General features: G+C 54.0%; 2 protein-coding genes across 2 annotated transcripts; both read right to left on the bottom strand.

The window, feature by feature from the left end:
* Positions 1–3,048: 3,048 nt before the first annotated feature.
* On the bottom strand, positions 3,049–3,515 carry PPY (pancreatic polypeptide; the record flags this gene model as incomplete). Its single annotated transcript, XM_084237394.1, has 2 exons — positions 3,049–3,124; positions 3,325–3,515. The coding sequence occupies 2 exons, from the start codon at positions 3,513–3,515 to the stop codon at positions 3,049–3,051; spliced, it is 267 nt and encodes an 88-aa protein (XP_084093520.1).
* A 12,209-nt stretch (positions 3,516–15,724) lies between these two features.
* PYY (peptide YY) lies at positions 15,725–16,089 on the bottom strand (the record flags this gene model as incomplete). The annotated part of the gene is made up of 2 exons (XM_084236714.1): positions 15,725–15,812; positions 15,902–16,089. 2 exons carry the CDS (start codon positions 16,087–16,089, stop codon positions 15,725–15,727), a joined length of 276 nt encoding a protein of 91 aa, XP_084092840.1.
* Positions 16,090–21,363: the final 5,274 nt, after the last annotated feature.

The following is a 21,363-nucleotide window of genomic DNA, read 5'->3' on the forward strand; positions in this document are numbered from 1 at the left end:
CAAGAAATCTAAAGACCCCAAGAAAGAACAGAATCTCACAAAAGCCCCACCGCCAGACACCATGAAACACCCACAACAGAACACCAGGAAACCTCTGCCAACGGCCTTCTCCCGGAGCACCAGATAGGAGAGTCTGGGCACAGCCACACCAGTCTGGGGCCTTGGAATTGGGCAAACTTGGGAGGGGGCGGGAATACTACAGTCCCAGGGGCTTCTTTTCCAGGCTGAACCTTGATCTGATGGCCCACTCACATCTCCCCACCCACCAACTTCATATTTGAGAGTGGTCTTCATGCCTCCCCCTCCACTTTCACCCCCAGTGAGAACAATAAAGACAAAGTCTATTGCTTTTGTGACTTTTATGGGCTCTGGGCAGAAGGGACCTGATCTTCAAGGGGGAGAGGAGACCCTGGAGCTCCTGCTGTGAGACAGAAGACTCCAGCTCCAGGGTCTTCCCTGCCTCCTCCCTGCTCTGCATCCACCTTCCCCCACCTCACACACACCACTACAAGAAGGGGGCTCTGACCAGGAGGGAGGACAGGGGTGAAAGAAACAGGAGCCAGCATCTTCAAAGAAGGGGCTTCAGCCACCCCCAAGTTTGTACACAAAGCCAGGCAGCTTTGATGCCAACCTGGGGTGTTACTGTTGGCATAGCAACAAGCAGCAGTGCTTTGCCCCTCCGTGTGCAGGGCATAAGAACCTGCTCCTGCCTCAGGGAAGCTCTAGGCCCCTCTGACAGTGAGCAGAGCAAGGAAAGGGGCAAGAGCCCAGCCAGGGCCTGACCCTGGCAACCTGGGTGCAAGGTGGTGGCCACTGGGAAGACCTGGCAGGGCCAGAGACTCCCATACCCAGCTACGTCCTGAGCAGGATCCTAATTCCTTCCCCTGAGAAGGGTCTATACCTCTCCCTGCTTGTGACCATCCACTGAGTTGCCAGAGAAAATTCTGGGACATCAAGCTCCAGCATCCAAACTCAAACTGTTCTGCTGAAACCATCCTTCACCCAGATACTGCTTGGATTCAAGAATCTGAGCCGTGCATGTGCTGGGCAATGCATCTTCACCAGTCCTTTGCTTTTTTACAGCCTGGTTCCACTGCTTTTTACAGCCTGTGTCATTGGTGCCCAGCAGACACAACCAGGACTTGAGGGGAAGCAGGATTGTGGTGTCGTTGTTGTGGGGTTCCTGCTAAGCCCAGGAAAGTGGGCCCTGCAGCCACCCAACCTGCAAGGGACCAACTCTCTGAGGGGAGCATGTTGGGGAGGCAGGGAAAGCCATTCCAGGAACCAGAAGCTTCCAGTTCTTTCACATCCTGCCATGACTACCCCTTATCAACAGCGGCTCCCACAAACTCCAGGAAAAGGGGAGAGAAATAAGCTCACTCTGTCCTAATTTACACACACACCCCACCCCACCCCTGCGCACGCGGGGTTGATGAGAGGGGCAAGGACCGAAAGCCACTGGGACTCCTCAGTGCTGGCCTAGGGGTAGGAGGAGCACGGCCCCGGTTCCCGCCCATCCAGAGCTGGAGTGGGAAACCCACAGATTGGACTCCTGGAGGTGCCTGGGACCTGCCTAATCCAGCCTTCTCCCTGCAGCTGCTTGGGGAGCTCCTGCCCTAGGAATCCACTGCCTCTCAGGACAAGGCTCTCTCCAAATTGCTGGTTCTTCCAAGATCCTTCCTTCTAAGTCACCCAGTGTCACCCCCAGAGTCCCCTCCCACGGGCCTGTCCCCACTCCTGGAGCTAACCACAACCTTCTTCCATAAGATGGAGCGTCACATATTTGAACACAGTATCATCTTCCCAGCATGCTTCTCATGGACCCCGCTGGTAGGTGGGGGGCTGCACCGCACGTCTGCCCCTCAGCAGCTCCATGTACTGAGCATTTCCTAGGTTGGGTTAAATGCTGCACGTGCTTTATTTCATGCTGTGCTCACTGCAGCCCTAATAAGTTAGGTACTGTTGTCCTTCCCATTTTGTAGATGAGGAATCTGAGGCTCAAAGAGGTTATACCCCTGTCCAAAAGCAAACACAGGAAGTGACAGATCCCAGCTCCAAACCCAGGTTCGTCTAACTAGAGCGATGCGGTATCAGTAACTTCCATGGCAGCTCCTGCGGCGCTTGGACAAGCTGCTATGACTGAGCTCTGGGCATCCCTCGCAGGACTGTTGAGCAGGTTAAGTGCCCACCACACCCTGGGCTCCTTCTCCCAACCATCTCAAGTGGCGCCAGTTCCCCTCCTCTGGCCATGCTACTGCTGCTGGGCCCCTCACCCACAGGGAACCCTGCTCCCAGCGCACCCAGCACAGCGACGTGCACAGCGACGACGTGGTCGCATCTCTGACCTGCCCCAGAGGAGGGCGGCTCTGCCACCACTGCTACGCCCAGTGTCCAGTGTCGGAGCACCAGTGGCTCCTCCGGCAGGATGGCAGCCCCTGCCCCCAGCCCAGGATGCTGGGAAGGACAGCGCTGGTGCGCGGGGCCCGTCACCCGCTCAGTGATCAGGAAGGTCGAGAGGTGCTGAAATGCAGTGATTCCAGCTTCTCTGAGTCACTGAATGACTTTGGGGGAGGCCCAGCCTCCCTCTGGGCCACAGTTTTTCCTCACCCCCATTGCCACTCTCCCCTGACCCATCTCTCACCCCTCCCTGCACCATGAAGTGGATGCCCGAAAGGCTCAGACCTTTGGATCAATGAGAACACCCTGAATTCCCTTCTCTCCCCCCCCACACCCTCTCTTTCCTGCATCTTTCCTTCCCTGTCCCCCCAGGGCTCCCCGGGACACAGAGAGGCTGGGGTTTGTGTCTTGATGCTTTATTTAGTCTGTGTGGGCGCAGGGAGCCAGGGCAAAGGTGCAGAGGGAGCACTGGCCGGTGCCACCCTTGCTTCAGTGCCAGCGTCAGCGCAGGCCACAGTGGCGGTGCAGGTCTATAGGCTGAGCGCCCTGTGCAGAGAGGTCAAGAGGGGGCATATGAGTAAGTGGTCCTGTGCCCACGGAGACCGACCTGGTTTCAGCCCAGAGAGCCGGGCAGTCAGGGCAGGGCCAAACCTACCTGGGGGCAGCTGCATGGGGGGAGCCCCACTCCAAGAAGTCCAGCTTGTCTTCTTGGTCTCTCTTCCCATACCTGAGAGGGGAGAGGCAGCTGGGTGCTGTGCCCAGGTGACAGCTACCACCTCGTGCCTCCCCTTGGGCCACATCCCACCCAGGGCACATGGGCCCAGACCTGGCCAGTGGAGAGGCTCTGCTCTCCCAAGACGGGCAAGGAAGGGCTGAGGCTGTGGCCCTGAGGCCCGGGGCCATGGTCTCTCCCCTACTTGCACACACCTGGGCCTGGTCAGCATGTTGATGTATCTGCGTAGCTCAGCTGCGTACTGGGCCATCTGCTCCGGCGTGGCATTATCCCCTGGGTACACTGGCTCCAGCGGGGCCCCGTGGGCACCCAGGGGTGGCTGTAGCAGCAGAACCACGCAGGTAGACAGGAGCAGCAAAGCAAGGCAGCGACGGGCAGCGGCCATCTGAGGAGAGAGGGGCAGAGTAGAGCCCAGCCCGCAGGGCCACCCCCCTCCCCCAGCCTCTTAGCCAATCACCCATTTCTCCAGGCCTGGAGCCACCCTGACCTGACCACTCCACTCCCAGGCACACTGGAGAGCATGGCTAGACCCTCTCGTGAGCAGCCAGAGCTCAGCTAGGAACTTGACAAAGTAGAACAGTGCAGTGGAGGAGGTGGGGGCGGTGGGGGACGTGGGCAGCAGACACAGGACTGGCTCAAGACACCCAGGGTGATGGCGCTGAGGAGATGCAGGGTGGTGGGTGGGAGTTTGGGGGCCTAGTGGAAGTAGGGACACCCCAGCTCACCTACGGGGTAGGGGCACAAAGAGTGAACCTGTGAACTAAAAGACAGACATCCATAACCCGTGGGTCTGCCGCCCCCCACTTCCTGCCCAGAGCTAGACTCACTGATACAGGTCCTGGAGAAGATAGTGTGGCCCATGTCGCCTGGCGCACACCTGGGGCCTAGGTGTAGTTCACAAGGTCACGCTCACTCACAGATTTGCATTCATGGTCCCCAGGCCCTCCTCACGCACATTTGCTGTCTCCCCGTCGGCAGACTGCTCTTCGGGGTTATTCACTTGTCCAGGCGTAAAGCCAGACCCAAGCAGAACCTCCGGTCTCCCAAGGCCCCAGCTCTGCAGAGCGTCAGCTCCTTCCCTTCCCAGCCTCTGGGCCTGAGTAGCCCCTCAGAGCCCGGGGCAGGCTGGGCCCACTTACCCTGAGTCCGGAGAAAGCGAACGGGCACTCACTGGACCAAGCAGACACCTGCCTTGGGCTGGATGGGTCCCCCTGGCCTCTGCTGTTCCTCTTTATAGTGCTCAGCCCCCCAGAGTCCCCGCCTCCTGTCAGCATCTCTCACTCCCCAGATCTCCTCCCCCACTGTCTCCCCGGTGCCTGCAAAATGCCAGGCAGTGCTGGAGCCAGGGAGGGGACAGGGACGGGGCAGTGATGTGGGTGCCAGGCTAGTGGCATAACAGATAAAAGTGGATCATAATAAAAGTCTCCTGTGGGCCCCCAGCCCTCACGTGCCTCTGCTTTTGGGCACCAGAGCAGACTTGGGTGAAGAAGGATGGGGTTCGTGGACTTCCAGAGGACTGAAAGTTTCTCGTCACTGGTGTCTGAACAGCCATTTCTGCCTCCCAGGGATTAGCCCAAGTCATCAAATGATTCCCTGAGGGCAGATGACAGAGGCTGCAGACTCCAGGGATGAAGCATAGAGACTCGGGATGCCCAGTTTTCAGTTGGAACAGGTGGGAGCAGGGAGATGCCCCCAGTAGCTGGGCCATGTGGAAAGGCCGGGAGAGCCCCACTTGGCTGCAGAATAAGAACAGGTGTGCCTGGGGGAGACGGCATGTGCCCACTTTTGGTAGCTACTCCCTGAGCCCCCATTCCAGGGGAAGGATGAAAACCAGCATCTCTGAAAGCCATTTTCCAACGTGTTCCCCTCTCAATGACCCTACACCCACCCGTTTTACGGATTCGGAAACCAAGACCCAGAGACAGTAAGTAACCTGCAGTCCCAGGCCACACAGCTACTCAGTGGGAGACCCAGGATTTAAAACAAAACCTAACTCCAAAATCTGGACCCTTTTAATCTAAAGAGTTGTCAGTGTTGCTACAACTTTTCGCTTTTTTGGCTGAGAAAGGGAGGCTCACACACACTTGCCCAAGAACACACAACTGTCTAGCACTCAACTTCTGATTGAGATTCCCACGGCACCCCCCCCCCCGCCCCTCCCCACACCTCTGAGTCTCCCCCGCTTGGTGTCCCTTCCCCAGCTCCAGCCCCCTCTCCAGCTCAGGTCACAGAGCAGTGACTCTGCGGTATTGACACGCTGATGCCTGGATAGGGAACAAAACCTCCCCGTTCTGCTGTCCCAGATCAGTGTGGGGTTGGAGCTAAGAAATTAAGGGGCTGGGTAAGGACTGGAAGTGGTGCCCAGGAACCTGGCAGTGTGGGCTTAGAGAGCCATATCCTGGCTCTGCCACTGGCTGGCTATGTGAGCCTGGGAAAATCATTCCTTTAGCCTCTCTGAACTTTGATCTTCCTCAAGATAGTGAGGGTAAAAGAAGGTGCCACCAGGGCCTCCCTGGTGGCTCAGGGGTTAAGCTTCAGCACTATCAAGCTATCAGCAGCTGCAGCGGCAAGAGTTTCATCCTTGCCAGGGAGCTACCCACATGGCACAGCAGACCTCTCCTGTCTCGCCCACTGCTCCCCTCAGCAGTATATTTCAGTCAGTCTGCCTGTTCTGCTCCCCACTCTGTCTCAGGGGAATCCTCGGCCCGCTCCCCACCCCTGCACCTCTGGCCTACACCCCAGTTCTTGTATACTTAAATAAATAAAATAAATCTTAAAAATAAGACTCCATAAACATGAATGTTCTGCCTTGTTCCTCTCAACGCTCATTCCTGATACGCGTTTCCCGACAACAGCTTACAGCCCTCAGAGCAAGTGTGAGGCTTGTCCAGTCTTGACCAGGCCCTGCCCTTCGCTGGGTCTTGGGTTCCCAAAATGAGGAAGGTGACTTGGCTGGTCCCAGGGAGGTCTCAGGGCAGGCTGGCACAGGGACAGCCCGACACTTGGGGGCGCCAGGCTTCACTCCCTCCTTCCAAGGGCCTGGGCTCCCATCTGAGGGTGGCGGGCTGGACTGGTTCTGTGGGGCACCAGCCCCAGGGAGACAGATGGTGGACTCACGTGCCGAGGCCATTTCTAGTTTGTCACAGAGGTAAACAGCCTTGTCAGTTCCTAAAAAATAACAGGCTCTCCACAAATGTCAACCGAACCCGAAGCTTTCATTATTCTCCTTTGCAAACAACTGCTTCCTCTCCCGGGAGGTGGAAGAGGCGGTGGAGGTGCTGTCTCACCCGATGGCCCCCACAGCACTAAGCAATGGTCCCCCCTCACCGGCCTCTGTTCTCTGGAGAATGAGGCTAGAAAGGGAATATTCCAGAAACACGGGGGACCTCAGGGTGAAGGCTAATGTACAGTAGCAAGGGGGCTTAGAAACCCCCACATATGGGCCTGCAAGGCAGGAATTCTTTTTATTTATTTATTTTTTAATTTTTTTTAAGAGGCATGTATTATTTATTTGTTTGTTTGTTTGTTTGTTTGTTTATACAAGCACTGGGTACAGTCAGAAGCGCGGGAGGGTGAGAGAATTCACCAGAGCCAGAGCAGGGAGCAGAGCAGGCAGAAGGACCGAAGTACACTGCTGAGGGGAGCAGCGGGCGGCAGGAGAGGTCTGCGCGCCATGTGGGACCCTCCTCCGGTGGCCGGGGAGCAGCCGGGGATCGAACCAGCACTGCAGAGGCTGCGGGCAGCTTCGCAACCCAGCACTCAACCGCTGCGCCACCGGGGAGGCCCTCTTTTTATTTTTTAAGATTGATTTATTTATACAAGTACTGGGGTACAGGCGAGAGGTGCAGGGGGGTGAGAGGATTCACCAGAGACAGAGTGGAGAGCATAACAGGAGGATCTACTGAAATACACTGCTGAGGGGAGCAGCAGGCAAGACAGGAGAGGTCGGCTGTGCCACATGTGTCCCCTCCCTGGGGGCCAGAGGCTATGGAGAGCCTCACAGTGCTGTGCTTTAACCCCTAGCATCACCAGGGAGGCCCAGGAATTCTTTTTTTTTTTTTTTAAAGATTTATTTATGTATTCATACAAGCACTGGGTACAGTCAGAAGCGCGGGAGGGTGAGAGAATTCACCAGAGCCAGAGTGGGGAGCAGAACAGGCAGAGTGACGAAGTACACTGCTGAGGGGAGCAGCGGGCGGCAGGAGAGGTCTGCGCGCCATGTGGGACCCTTCTCCGGTGGCCGGGGAGCAGCCGGGGATCGAACCGGTGCTGCAGAGGCTGCGGGCAGCTTTGCAACCCAGCGCTCAGCCACTGAGCCACCGGGGAGGCCCAGGAATTCTTTTTTAAATCATTTTTTTTCCTTACCATATTGTTCACTTTTGTACAATATTTGATTTCTCCTCTCAGGTGTAGTCTCCATAATTCTCCCACCACCACAGCCCCATGAACAGTCCCTTGTGCTTGTCCCTCCCCTGTTCTTGTCCCTTCCCTTCTCCCTCCCCTACTGTTTGCCTTAGATTTAAGGTTTAAGGTCAGGAATTTGATCACCACTGTATCCCCCTTCATTCCCTTACCCAGTGCTTAGGCCAACATCTTCTCCCCACATGGGAAGCAGCCACAGAGAGGGGAAAGCTGGGTAGTGGCTGCCCCCCAGTGTAAGTAATCCTGGGGGTCCCCCATCCCCTGTATTAACTCTTGGGCTGAGAGTAGCTGTCACACACACACACACACACACACACACACACACGAGCATGCACACATCTTGAACCCCTGTTTCATCTCCTCAGGACCACCTCAGGTCACTAATTTGGAACCTGGGCTCTACCCCCACTCCCCTCCTCCCTGGAAAGCCCCTGCAGGCTCAGAAGTGCTGGTGTTTCTCCCTCCCTGCCCAGCAAATCCTATCACCAGTCCAAATTTTTGCTATAAGTTTTGTCCAAGAACCCTAGTGGATGCCTAAGACCACAGATAAGAGCAAGCCCTGTATATACTTTTTTCTTCTACACACACACCTATGACAAGGTTTAATTTATATTGGGCATAACAAGAGCTTAGCAACTACAGCTAATATTAGAATAATTTAACAGTATACTGTAACAAAAGTTACAGGGATATGGTCTCTCTCAAGATATCTTATTGGGCCTCCCTGGTGGCGCAGCGGTTGAGCGCTGGGTTGCAAAGCTGCCCGCAGCCTCCACAGCACCCATTCGATCCCCGGCCGCCTGGTGAGGGTCCCACATGGCGCGCAGACCTCTCCTGCCGCCCGCTGCTCCCCTCAGCAGTGTACTTCATCAGTCTGCCTGTTCTGCTCCCCGCTCTGCCTCTTGTGGATTCTCTCACCCTCCCGTGCTTCTGACTGTACCCAGTGCTTGTATAAATAAATGAATAAATCTTTAAAAAAAAAAAGATAACTTATTGCAGGTACTATTTTCAGACCACAGTTAACAGTAGGTAACTGAAAGAAAAACCACAGGTAAGGGGGGGGCTGCTATAGAATAAAGTGGGGGGTGGATGATTGGGAAAGAAAGAACACCATGGGGACTGATTGTGAGAAGAGGGGGATTTTCTCCTTGAGTGAGTGGAAAGGAGAGATGACAGAGCAGTTTTGACAGGGGTGAGGAGGAGGAGAATGAAGGAGAAGATGGAGCACTTGAATAAGCATTGCCGCGATGTCTCCTGAAAGGGGAGTGAAAAATAGAATTCCTTCTAACTGCTTTTGGTGTGGAGCTGTTGTTTCTTAAATGCAGCCTTAAATGCAGCCTTGTGGGGCTCTGGGTTTCTAAGCTTAGCCCTGCTCCAGGCTGTGCCAGCCTGACCTGGGCTGTTGACTCAGCCCCACTGCTCAGGGCTCCACCATTGTCCAGTTGCATGGCCTCTGGCAGTATCTTTTTTTTTTTTTTTTTAAGATTTATTTATTTATTTATTTATACATGCACTGGGTACAGTCAGAAGCGCGGGAGGGTGAGAGAATTCACCAGAGCCAGAGCGGGGAGCAGAGCAGGCAGAAGGACCGAAGTACACTGCTGAGGGGAGCAGCAGGCGGCAGGAGAGGTCTGCGCGCCATGTGGGACCCTCCTCCTCCGGTGGCCTGGGAGCAGCCGGGGATCGAACCGGCGCTGCAGAGGCTGCGGGCAGCTTCGCAACCCAGCGCTCAAACGCTGCGCCACTGGGGAGGCCCATCTCTGGCAGTATCTTACACGATCTCTCTGAGCCTTACAGCAGGGAACTGTTATTTTTATTTGAGGCATAAATGTCCTGCTGAACTAGTGAAGAAATAGAGCCGTGACATGGAAAGGCTTGGCCAAAGACACACTGTCAGTTAATAACAGAGATGGGATCAGATCCAGATCTTTCCTTACTGAGACTGCTCACTGCACCAGCTGTGGCATCCTTGCCTTTGAGGGACTCATGGCCTGCACTGAGCTCCGATTCAGGCCAGGGCAGGGAGGTTCCTGGAGGAACTGAGTCTTGAGAGGTCAAGGGGGAATGTTCCGTCACAGTGGTGGGCAGGGGGCTTGGGGCCAAGCAGAGACGGGGCACACACTGAGGAATCATGGGACATGAAAGGGATGTTCTGGAGAACGTTGTGTTTCTGGCAGAAGAGTTCAGATTTAATGATTAGTGGAATCAAAACTTGGATTGAGGGCCTCCCTGGTGGTATAAGGGGTTAAGGCACAACCTATGAAGCTAACTGCAGCCTCTGCAGCACGAGTTCGATCCCCAGCCGGCCAGGGAGCAACCCACATGGTGCAGCAGACCTCTCTTGCCTTGTCTGCTGCTCCCCTCAGCAGTGTACTTTGGTCAGTCTGCCTGTTCTGTTCCCCACTCTGTCTCTGGTGGATCCTCTCACCGCCCGCACCTCTGGCCTGTACCCCCATTCTTGTATGCATAAATAAATAAATCTTTAAAAAAAAAAAAAAAACTTGGATTGACCTCCTGCCAGTTTCCCCCTCCCTGGGCCTGGAGATTGCCTTCTGTTAATGAAGGGTAGGATCAAATGATTTCTAGGTGAGGTGTAATGATTGTGTTTGTAGCAAAGAATGCCAATTGCCCAGCTCTCCTTTTTCCATCATAAAAGAGCTTGAGAGGGATTCGTGGCTAAAGACACCTTCAGATTGTTCTTACCTGGGCTCATGTGACCAAGGTTTCAACCAACAAGATGAGAGTCTTGGTGACCTGTGCCTTCTGTGTTAAGGGGTGCAGGTGTCCACCTACGATAGACTGCACCAAAGATGAGCATAAAAAAACTCCCTCTCCCACACGTAGTTGTAAATGGGGTCTAGGCCTTCTCTTCCGAATGTGGGTAGACCCGAGGAGAATGCTCTAACCAGTAAACTATGGTAGAAGTTGCATTAAGATTTCTGAGGCCAAGTCATCAAAGGTAATTGATAGAGTTGACTTGTATCCCCCTAACATTCCTACATTGAAGTCCTAGCCCCGCAGTACTGCAGATGTGTGCGCCTTAGAAATAGGCCATTGCAGGGCCTCCCCGGTGGTGCAGTGGTTGAGCGCTGGGTTGCGAAGCTGCCCGCAGCCCCTGCAGCGCCGGTTCGATCCCAGGCTGCTCTCCGGGAGAAGGGTCCCACATGGCGCGCAGACCTCTCCTGCCACCCGCTGCTCCCCTCAGCAGTGTACTTCGGTCCTTCTGCCTGCTCTGCTCCCTGCTCTGGCTCTGGTGAATTCTCTCACCCTCCCGCGCTTCTGACTGTACCCAGTGCTTGTATAAATAAATAAATAAGTCTTAAAAAAAAAAAAAAAACTTAAAAAAAAAAAAGAAATAGGCCATTGCAGAATATTACTCAGCAATCAAGAAAGATAAACACATGCAATTTGCAGCAACATGGACGGAGCAGGAAGGGATCATGCTCAGCGAAATAAGTCAGAAAGAAAAAGAAAAATACCGGATGGTCTCACTCATAGCAGGAATCTAGAAAACCTAAATAAGGGACCAGGAAAAAGACTAATTAATACAAAGTAAAAATCAAAATCAACAAGCAACTATAAACCAGAGACACTCCAGGGTGGTGGGGGAGGGAAGAGGAGAGGAAGGACTAGGGTCAAAATAAGAGGAGGGTGCAATTGTATGGGGAATACAACCAAAATGATAATGCACGCATTGTGCAAAAATGAAAAATGATGTAAGAATTATATAAAATAAAATATTAATTAAAAAATAAATTAATTTAAAAAAAAAAGAAATTGGCCATTGTTCCACATTAAAAGAGGTTCTGTAGACACAAAAGCAATTAGTGACATTGGTTGCCTCAGAGAAAGGGAACAGAAGTGGCTGGGAAAGAAGAAGGGTATCAAAAATATTTTTCAGTTTGTTTTACTTTAGAAATTTTGAAAAAAAAAAAAAAGAAATTTTGAATTGTGCTTATTTCAAAAGATAAAACAATCAAGCACCAAAGAAAAGAAAAAAATCCAAAATAATGCCCATGCTGGGTAACAGGGAGACTCCTTTTTAATATGGACTACATTTTTCTAACTTTTATTAAACCATTTATATTGTGTTGCAATAGTACGAATGGCTCTCTCAAGCAACCTGCCAGATCCAACCAGAGCATTTCCTGCTGTCTGTGAAGCAGCAGGGATAGTTACCAGAGGCTTCCTGAACCCCTCCCTGCGCCTGGGAGCCATGCCTCTCTTCGGCTCCTGCCTTTGTCTTAGTCCATGTGGGTGTTTGTATTCTACCCTGATTACGTCAACTGCATGTGATATTTTAAAATGTGTAACTTAATTAAACATTAAACTGTTGAGATATTAAAAAAAAAAGAAAAAGGCCATTGCAATTAGACTCAATTAAGATGAAATTATACTGGAGTGGAGCCCTAATTCAATATGGTCACTGTCTTTATAAAAAGGGGAAATTTGGATGCAGAAATAGACATCCATAGAGGGGAGAAGATGTGAATGGACACAGAGAGAAGGCACTCTTCTGTAAGCCAGGGAGGGGCCCCGCAACAGAGCACTCCCTCTCAGCCCTCCGAGGGAACCACCCCTGCCGACACCTTCATTCCAGTCTCCTTGCCTCCAGAACTGCTGTTTAAACCACCCAGTTTGGGGCCTCTCTGGTGACCTAGTGGTTAAGTCTAGGTGCTCTCACCTCAACAGCCCACCGTGACACCTCAGTTAGCTCCCTGGCCAGTGTATTTCAGTAGATATGCCTGTTTTGCTCCCCACTTTGTCTCTGGCCTGCACCCAGTTCTTCTACGCAAAAATAAATAAAATCTTTTTTTTTTTAAGATTTATTTATTTTTATACAAGAGCTGGTGTACAGGCCAGAGGTGCAGGAGGGTGAGAGGATTCACCAGAGACAGAGCAGGGAACAGAACGGGCGGACAACCAAAATACACTGCTGGGGGGAGCAGCGGGCACGATAGGAGAGGTCTGCATGCCTTGTAGGATTGGCATGGCATGGCCAGGATCGAACCGGCACTGCAGAGGCTGCGGACAGCTTCACAGCGCTGCACTCAACCCATTGCGCCACCGGGGAGGCCCAAAAATAAATAAAATCTTAAAATAAATAAATAGGGCCTCCCCGGTGGTGCAGCGGTTGAGCACCGGGTTGCAAAGCTGCCCGCAGCCTCTGCAGCGACGGTTCGATCCCCGGCTGCTCCCCAGCCACCAGGGGAGGGTCCCACATGGCGCGCAGACTTTTCCTGCCATGCCCGCTGCTCCCCTCAGCAGTGTACTTCGGTCCCTCTGCCTGCTCTGCTCCCCGCGCTGGCTCTGGTGAATTCTCTCACCCTCCCGCGCTTCTGACTGTACCCAGTGCTTGTATAAATAAATAAATAAATAAATAAATCTTTAAAAATTTTAAATTAAATAAATAAATAAATAAATGAAATATACCACCCAGTTTGTGCAACTTGGTCACGGCAGTTCTAGCAAACCAATATAGTAATGCGACTTCCTACTGATTCTTTTGTAGCACCCAATGAGGGGAGCCAGCTAACATGTCAGTCCAGCTACCCCAAAGACATTGCTGAGAGGCCATGTGTAGATGTGGAGTCCACAGCTCAGCTGAGCTCCTAGCGCACTGCCACTGAGCCTGCCAAATGTGAGTGGGCCTTCGAGATGCAGCCCAGGCCACCCGCCCACTGGTTGAACACAAATCTGGCTCCAGTGTCTCCAGTCATGGCCGCAAGGCCAGGGGCCAGTCATAGAACAGGAGCTTGGGCTCCTGGATGTTCTTATGGCACAAACTGCCATCTCCCCAAATGTCACTTGAATTTTATGCGAGAAAAGTAAACCAATTAAAGTCACTGTTTATTGTGCCTCTCTCAAGTCAAATCAACAGCCTTGCAAAATAAAGGGTATAAAACTAATAGCTCAGGGTCCAGCACATAAGTATTTTTTTAAAGATTTATTTATTTATGCATATAAGAACTGGGGTACAGCCCAGAGGTGTGGGGGGTGAGATTCACCAGAGACAGAGTAGGGAGCAGAACAGGCAGACTGACTGAAATACACTGCTGAGAGGAGCAGCGGGTGAGACAGGAGAGGTCTGCTGCACCATGGGGGTTGCTCCATGGCTGGCTAGGGATCGAACTCGTGGTACAGAGGCTGTTGGATAGCTTCACAGTGCTGTGCTTTACCCCTTGCATCACCAGGGAGGCCCACATAAGCTTTTTTTTTTTTTTTTTAAGATTTATTTATTTATTTATACAAGCACTGGGTACAGTCAGAAGCGCAGGAGGGTGAGAGAATTCACCAGAGCCAGAGCAGAGAGCAGAACAGGCAAACGGACGAGATACACTGCTGAGGGGAGCAGCAGGCGGCAGAAGAGGTGTGTGGGCCATGTGGAACCCTCCCCCAGGTGGCCAGGGATCCAACCGGTGCTGCAGAGGCTGCAGGCAGCTTCACAACCCAGCACTCAACCGCTGCACCACCCGGGGGGAGGTCTTTTGGTTTTTTTTTTTTTTTTAAGATTTATTTATTTATTTATACAAGCACTGGGTACAGTCAGAAGCGCGGGAGGGTGAGAGAATTCACCAGAGCCAGAGCGGGGAACAGAACAGGCAGATGGACCGAAATACACTGCTGAGGGGAGCAGCGGGCGCGCCATGTGAGACCCTCACTGGTGGCTGGGTATTGAACCGGTGCTGCAGAGGCTGCGGGCAGCTTTGCAGCCCAGCGCTCAACCGCTGCGCCACCAGGGAGGCCCCACATAAGCATTTTTTTAAGGTAAGCTTTGTTATTGTTATCATTAATATCTCATCAGTGCGTCCCTCTCCCTGCAACAGCGGTCGAGTCTAGTCAGCAGTGGATGTACCACGTGTGCACGTTCACCCAAGTGAGCATAAGGTGAACTCATGTCACTGATGGTCAAGCAGACATGTCCACTGAGCAGAAATGGCTGTGCTCAGGCATCGTTGACCACACCACTCCAGGCAGACACACCAACAGTGCACAATGGACACTAACAGCTTCCCACAACCACAGAATGAACCAAAACTCGTGGCAGCAGGGTTGGAGGAGAGAAGACAGGGAGCAAAGCAGGATGGAAAGCGGGTCTCATGTAACATGGGTACAGCAGAAAGGGCGCCAGAGAAACTAATGCTAGCCCGAGAAATCAGGACAGGCTTCTGGGGAGAGGTGGCCACTCCCCTGGAGATGTTTTCCAGGCTGAAGAGAGGGAACGGGCTGGACAGGCAGGGGCTGGTCCTCATGGTCAAAGCTACAGGGAGGTGCGGGACTGAGTGAGACTCCAGTCAGTGGATAGTCTAGGGAAGGGGGGCAGGCCTCAGGTGTCCCCAGGACCTGGTCAGCAGGGAGGCACAGTTGGAGACTATTCTGCTATGTGTGGAGTCAGCGGTTCCTGGGGAAGAGGGTAGCCGCCTCCTTGCTTCTTTCCTGCCCAGGGCAGGGAGGGTTAGAAATGCCCCCCATTGCAGGGGTGGGGGGCGCCTCTGTCTCCATCTGCTTACTTAGGCTGCCTAGCATGCTCCATCCCCCCATGCTCCTGCAACTCTTCCTGCTCCTCCGGGCCCCTTTTCACAACAACAGTTCTGCTCACCATTCCCCAGCCCACTGAGCCCCTAGAGAAACCCCTGATCTGAGGCTGTCCACGCCCGGGTTGGGCGTCCACATCTTCTCTTAACTCAAGCAGAGAGACTCTTCCCCGCCCCGCCCCCCCCCCAAGTTCCTGCCTTTTGCCTGAGGCTCTCCGCGGCCACCACCACGAAGGAGAAGGCAAGGAAACACCAAGGCGCACGTTCTGTTTCAATGACATTTGCTTTTTATTTGGGGATCAAGGAAGGTCGAACACAGCCCTCTCGCCCAGCGGGCGGCCCGAGACGTGGCATGCCCTCGGGGGTGCTCCCGAGACTCGGCGGGCAGGGCGGGGAGTCGTCGGGGCAGGAGCGCGCAGTGAGGTCGGCGTCGGCCCGTCTCCGGGGCCCTGGCGGTCACCACGCGTAGGCGCTCTCCGGCCTGAGGGGAGAGTAAAGGAATCACAACTGAGTGGCCCCCGGATCTGGAAAGGAGAGACGGGGGAAGTACCAGGTGCTGGCGCCAGCTTGGGGACCCCAAGGGGCAGCGGAGCCTCGCGCGCTGCCGGGAACAGGGCTTGTGACAAGGGGGGCGCTTTTACCGCGACCTGACGGGGCGATCCTCGCTGTCGCCGTCGGGGAGGAGCAGCCTGGCCAGGAGCGCTTCGCTGTCGCGTTTCCCGTACCTGGCAGGGGCGGGGAGGGCGTGGTCAGGCCCGGCGGGCGGGGGCGGGACCCCCGGACGGCCCCTGGCCGCAGCCCCGCGGGCGCTCACCGCTGCCGAGTGACCAGGTTGAGGTAGTGGCGCAGCGAGGCATAGTAGCGGCTCAGCTCCTCGGGCGAGGCGTCCTCGCCAGGGGCCTCGGGTTTGGCGGGGTAGGCGTCGACCAGCGCTCCCAGACAGGCCAGCAGGGCCAGCACCGCTATGACCAAGACGGGCCACGGCCTGCGCAGCGCCACCATCTGGAGAGGGGGCGTCGGAGCCTGGGTCATCCTGAGCCTTGGCCCCCGACGGCGCGAGTCTCAGGCTGCCCTTGAGCCCAGGCTCCGGCGGCCTGTCTGGGGCTGGTGCCGCAGCAAGGCTCAGCCACTGGCGGGCTGTGTGCTCTTTGGCACCATCACTGGCCTGAGTTTCCTCCTTTATCCCAGTGGCATCGGCCCTGCCTGCCTCCCACCCCCCACCTGCTGCTCCCCAGAATGGCAGATGGAAGAAGACTGATCGAGCAGTGGGGGTTCCCTGGCCTCTCTCCCCTGTTCTGCTGGCCCCCTTCTAATCCAGCTTCCTGCCACTCAGCTCCAGTTCCCACCATCCCAGCCTCAGTTTCCCCACACGATAGCCCAGCTCCCCAGCACCAGTTGCCACTTACAGCTATAGCTTCAGAAGCAGAGATGAGCAGGAGGTGGAAGGCAGGAGTCCCAAGGGCTGGACTGCTGCAGGTGGGGCTCAGCCTCCTCTGCTCCCTGCCTTCCCTGTGGGGCTTATATTCCTTCCCCAGAGGGAGGGGAAGCCAAGGGGGAGGGGAGCCCGAGGGGGGAGAGCCCGTCCTCCTCCTTCCCTCCACCCCGCCAGATCATTGAGTTTCCACCCAGACAGTGCGTGATGTCTCCAACTGCAGAAGCTGGGGGGCAGCAGCCAAGCTCAGACACAAGATCCCTCTGACAGGGTGGCTCTGATGGCTGAACCCCATCTTCACCCCCAAGCTCCCCAACAGCAGGTCTAAACTTCTGGAGTGAAACTTTGGGTCTAGATGTCTGGGGCAGCCCCTGGGGTCACTCCCCTCAGAGGCCAGGGTGGGGAGGGACCTCTGGAATACCAACCACATTAGACCCACCTGCCCCCTGGGAAAGAGAGAGGGCTGTGGGGCATCTCCCTAAAAGGTCATTTCCAGGGCCTCCCCGGTGGCGCAGCGGTTGGGCGCTAGGTTGCGAGGCTGCCTGCAGCCTCTGCAGCACTGGTTCGATCCCCGGCCGCCAGGTGAGGGTCCCACATGGCGCGCAGACCTCTCCTGCCGCCCGCTGCTCCCCTCAGCAGTGTACCTCCTCAGTCTGCCTGCTCTGCTCTCTGCTCTGACTCTGGTGAATTCTCTCGCCCTCCCGCGCTTCTGACTGTACCTGGTGCTTGTATCAATAAATAAATCTTTTAAAAAAAAAAAAGAAAGAAATTACAATACTTTCAAAAAGCACACAAAAAAAATCATGTTAAAAAAAAAAATCATTTCCAGCTCCCTTTCCCAGCCTGCCCAGCGCCTCCAGTGCTTCCAGGCATCCCATCAGCCCTGAGGGCAGGAGGGGCCATCTTGTCCAGGCCCCTGGTTCTGGGCCAGCCCCTCCACCCTCCAGGACAGATGGCCGTGGGTGTTATTTTTAGAGTTCTCTGAAGTGGAGAGTCCAGGGCTCCTTCAATCACCTTTTTATGGGTTCAATCACTTGCACTCTCCGGAAATGGCTCCTTATCAACATCAACGAGTTGGGCCCACGGGCCCCACACATCCCAAGAGGGTGCTCTGCTGAGCATGGAGGTGGAGAGGACATAGCACAAGGGCACATGGATGTTACCCTCAGAGGAAGAAGAAAAATTGCTCTTCTTGGGAAGCTCTTGTCTGAAGGGCAAGGAGCAGGTGGGCTGTTCTCTAGAAAGCCCAGTCAGAGGGGAGACCAGGTGCTGTCCCTGGGGGTCCCCTCTGCTGCGGGCACACAGCTGTGTCACTGGGAGCATGGCCTGAGGGAAGCGCTCACTCTCCTTGCAGAGTCCCAGTCCGAGGAGTTCCCAGAACACAGACAGAGAGAGCCTGCGCCCAGTGCAGAGAGGAGACAGTGAATGTGAAAGAAGCTTCTCCTCCAGACACCGTGAGGCTGCCAAGAGGGGCTGGGGGTGACACGGGGCTCTGGCGCACTGACCCCAGGTGTAAAGATATGGCCCAATGCACAGACCTCTCCTGCCGTGCCCCCTGCTGCTCCCCTCAGCAGTGTACTTCGTTAGTCTACCTGTTCTGCTCCCTGCTCTGGCTCTGGTGAATTCTCTCACCCTCCCGCGCTTCTGACTGTACCCAGTGCTTGTATAAATCAATCAATCAATCAATCAATCAATCAATCTTTAAAAAAAAAAAAGACATGGCCCAAGTCGGGAGATGCCCACGGGGAATCTGTGGCATCCCCAGAAGCCCCACATATGTTAGGGGATGGGATTAGGGGGTCCTAGGACAGATGGAGGAAGGAGAAACTAGCAGGCATGGAGAGACTCCGATTAGGGCACAGCCTCTGAAGAAGCTGTGTCCCCACTTCCCTTTAGAGTGAAAGTAAAGGGAAGAAGAGGACCCCAGTGTGGACCAGGAGCCAGCAGCCCACACCCTATAAGCCCTTATTATTCATCACACCCACCCTCCGATTCCACTCCCCAGTTACAGGGCAAACTGATTGGTTCATTAATCACCACCTCCTTATTGAAGAGGTTATTAATTTGTTAATTAGTGAGGACGATGTCTCAGACCTCAATCAATGGGCTCAGCTACCCCTCCATACACCTTCCCTGATGCCATCATTGATCCATGACTCATTCACTATGAGACATGTCTGGGGGTGAGAGGTTGTCGTCTGTAAGGGGAGAAACTTCCAAAATGTTATTTGTGGACTTGGAAGCAACACCCACCTCCAACTTGTCCTCAAAGGATAGGGAGCACAGAACCACTGGGGTTCCCTTGATCCCCATTCTGAGAGTATCTAGAAAGGCCACGAAGGGTCAGGGAAGCCATGGACTTGGACCCTAACTCCAGGGTGGCTCATCAAGGTAGGGTGCTCATACCACCCACCCCAGAGGCTCAGCCACCACCTTCCCCCCCACCCCAGCCACAGGCCTCTCTTTGGTATAGCAAGCACCAGGCCACACTGGGCCCCTGCCTGACCCCCCCAAGGCCACATGCCCAGAATCCTATAGACACCCAGTTGCCATGCAGCAGGAGGGACCCAATCCTCACTCAGCAGCACTTATTAAGCCCCTACTATGTGCCAGACACTGTTCTGTGCCAGGCTCTGGGGATAGAGCAGTGAACAAGGAGGTAAATTTCTTGCCCTTGGGAGCTTACATTCTAGTGGCAGGAATAGAAAATAAATGAATAAACAAAGAAGAACGCAGTATGTCTGATGGCCCCAAAAAAACAAGGTAAGGTGGTGCAAGGGGTTAAGATGCAACCTATGAAGCTGTCTGCAGCCTCTGCAGCACGAGTTTGATCCCCGGCTAAGGCGGTGACCCACATGGCGCAGCAGACCTCTCCTCACTCGCCCGCTGCTCCCCTCAGCAGTGTATTTCAGTCAGTCTGTCTGTTCTGCTCCCCACTCTGTCTCTGGTGAATCCTCTTCCCCTCTCCCCCATACCTCTGGCCTGTACCCCAGCTCTTGTATGCATAAAAATAAAATAAATCTTAAAAAAAAACAAGGTAAAGGGGCCTCCCCTGGTGGCGCAGCAGTTGAGCGCTGGGCTGCGAAGCTGCCCACAGCCTCTGCAGCACCAGTTCAATCCCCAGCCACTGGGCGAGGGTCCCACATGGCGCGCAGACCCCTCCTGCCGCCCGCTGCTCCCCTCAGCAGTGTACCTCAGTCCTTCTGCCTGCTCTGTTCCCCGCTCTGTCTCTGGTGAATTCTCTCACCCTCCTGCGCTTCTGACTGTACCCAGTGCTTGTATAAATAAATAAATAAATCTTTAAAAAAAAAAAAAAAAACAAGGTAAGGAGGTAAAAGAGTGCTGGGGTGTGGGGCTCATTTTATGTTGGAGAGTTAAAGAAGGCCTCACTCAAAAGCGGTGTTTGAAGAAAGTTAGGAAGCAAACTATGAGTCTAACTTGGGAAGAATGCTCCAAGAGGAAGAAAGAGCAAGTGCAAAGGCCCTGAGGAATGCCAGGGAGGTCCATGTGGCTGGAGTGGCATGAGCAATGGAGAGTTAGGGGGAGAGGAGGCCAGGAAGGCAGCTGTGAATGACCACCCAGGCCTCCTAGGTGGCCACAGGGACTCAACTTTTGCTCGGCATGAGGTGAGCATTTTGGTCAGAGGAATAACATGAGATGACTTATGTTTTAAAAGAACTCTGGCTGCTGAAAATAGACTGAAGAAGTGGGGCAAGGTCAGAAGGAGGGAGGCCACTTCGGGATTTACTGCAATCAGGCAGCAAAGAGATGATGGTGACACAGGAACACACACACACATGCTGCACCTCCCCCTGCAGTGACCTTTAGGGCTAACCGTCCCTAGGTCCGGCTGGGCAACCAGCGCGCAGGGGGAGAACAGCAAAACCCTACCTGCTGCACCTCCCCCCGCAGTGATCTTTAGGAATGGCTTTCGCCACGGTCCCTAGATCCGGCTGGGCAACCAGCGCGCGGGGGGAGAACAGCCTGAAGCAGAGAAAGTGCAGCAGAAGTTCCCTGAAAAGGCAGAAGCTTATCAAAAGATAACGAAGGACCACCAAGAACCACTACAAGAATGCTAAAAATCTTATCCCTTCTTCCTAGAACTACAAACTTTAATCCCTTATCTGTCTTTCTAAACTTCCTCCTTTCTTCTATAATGGTCATTGCTTGTTATGTAGATCACCTCCCTGATAGTGATAGACTGAGCCAGCGAGCAAGCTAATTTCTTTGATATTCATTTCTGTGCTTTTAGAAAACATATATATACTAGTCACAAACTTAAAGAAAATTACACTCAGATTTTCACTCTTGAAGTGTGTCTGTTTGTCATTTCTTTCGCCGACGCCCTGACCACCCTGCACGCTTCTCTCAACCCTGAGGTGGCCTCATCGTCTACTGCTGTGCCGGTCTGCGGCGCACGCACACACACACACACACACATCCCTAGCACCTCAAGGCTGCAAACATGTTTCACCCAAGAATAATTTCCAGTTATGTCCATTTGAACTGACAGCCTCTGATCCATCCAGTTGAAAAAATCCTCCAGAGAGGGTAGCAGAAAAATCAATGCCTGTCGACAGCAGTTAGGTAGCGGATGCTCTGCTCTGTCACTGCTCAGGCGTCTCATTTAGGGTGTCTGTGAAACCCCGCATGGCCTTGAGTACTGGCTGCCGCCCAGGGAATATTGGCCACTGCGATGGCACATGTCCTCTTACGCTGACGCTGCCCAGAAAGAAGCAAAATGAAAAAGAAATAGTTGACATCTTTGAAAAGTGACTGCATCCATCCGAAGGTATATCAAGCTTTGAAGGTTCATCTCCGCGGACCAAGGGAAGGGAAGCCGG

The sequence above is a fragment of the Talpa europaea genome, assembly GCF_964194135.1.
Source record: "Talpa europaea genome assembly, chromosome: 7".
Classification (NCBI taxonomy): domain Eukaryota; kingdom Metazoa; phylum Chordata; class Mammalia; order Eulipotyphla; family Talpidae; genus Talpa; species Talpa europaea.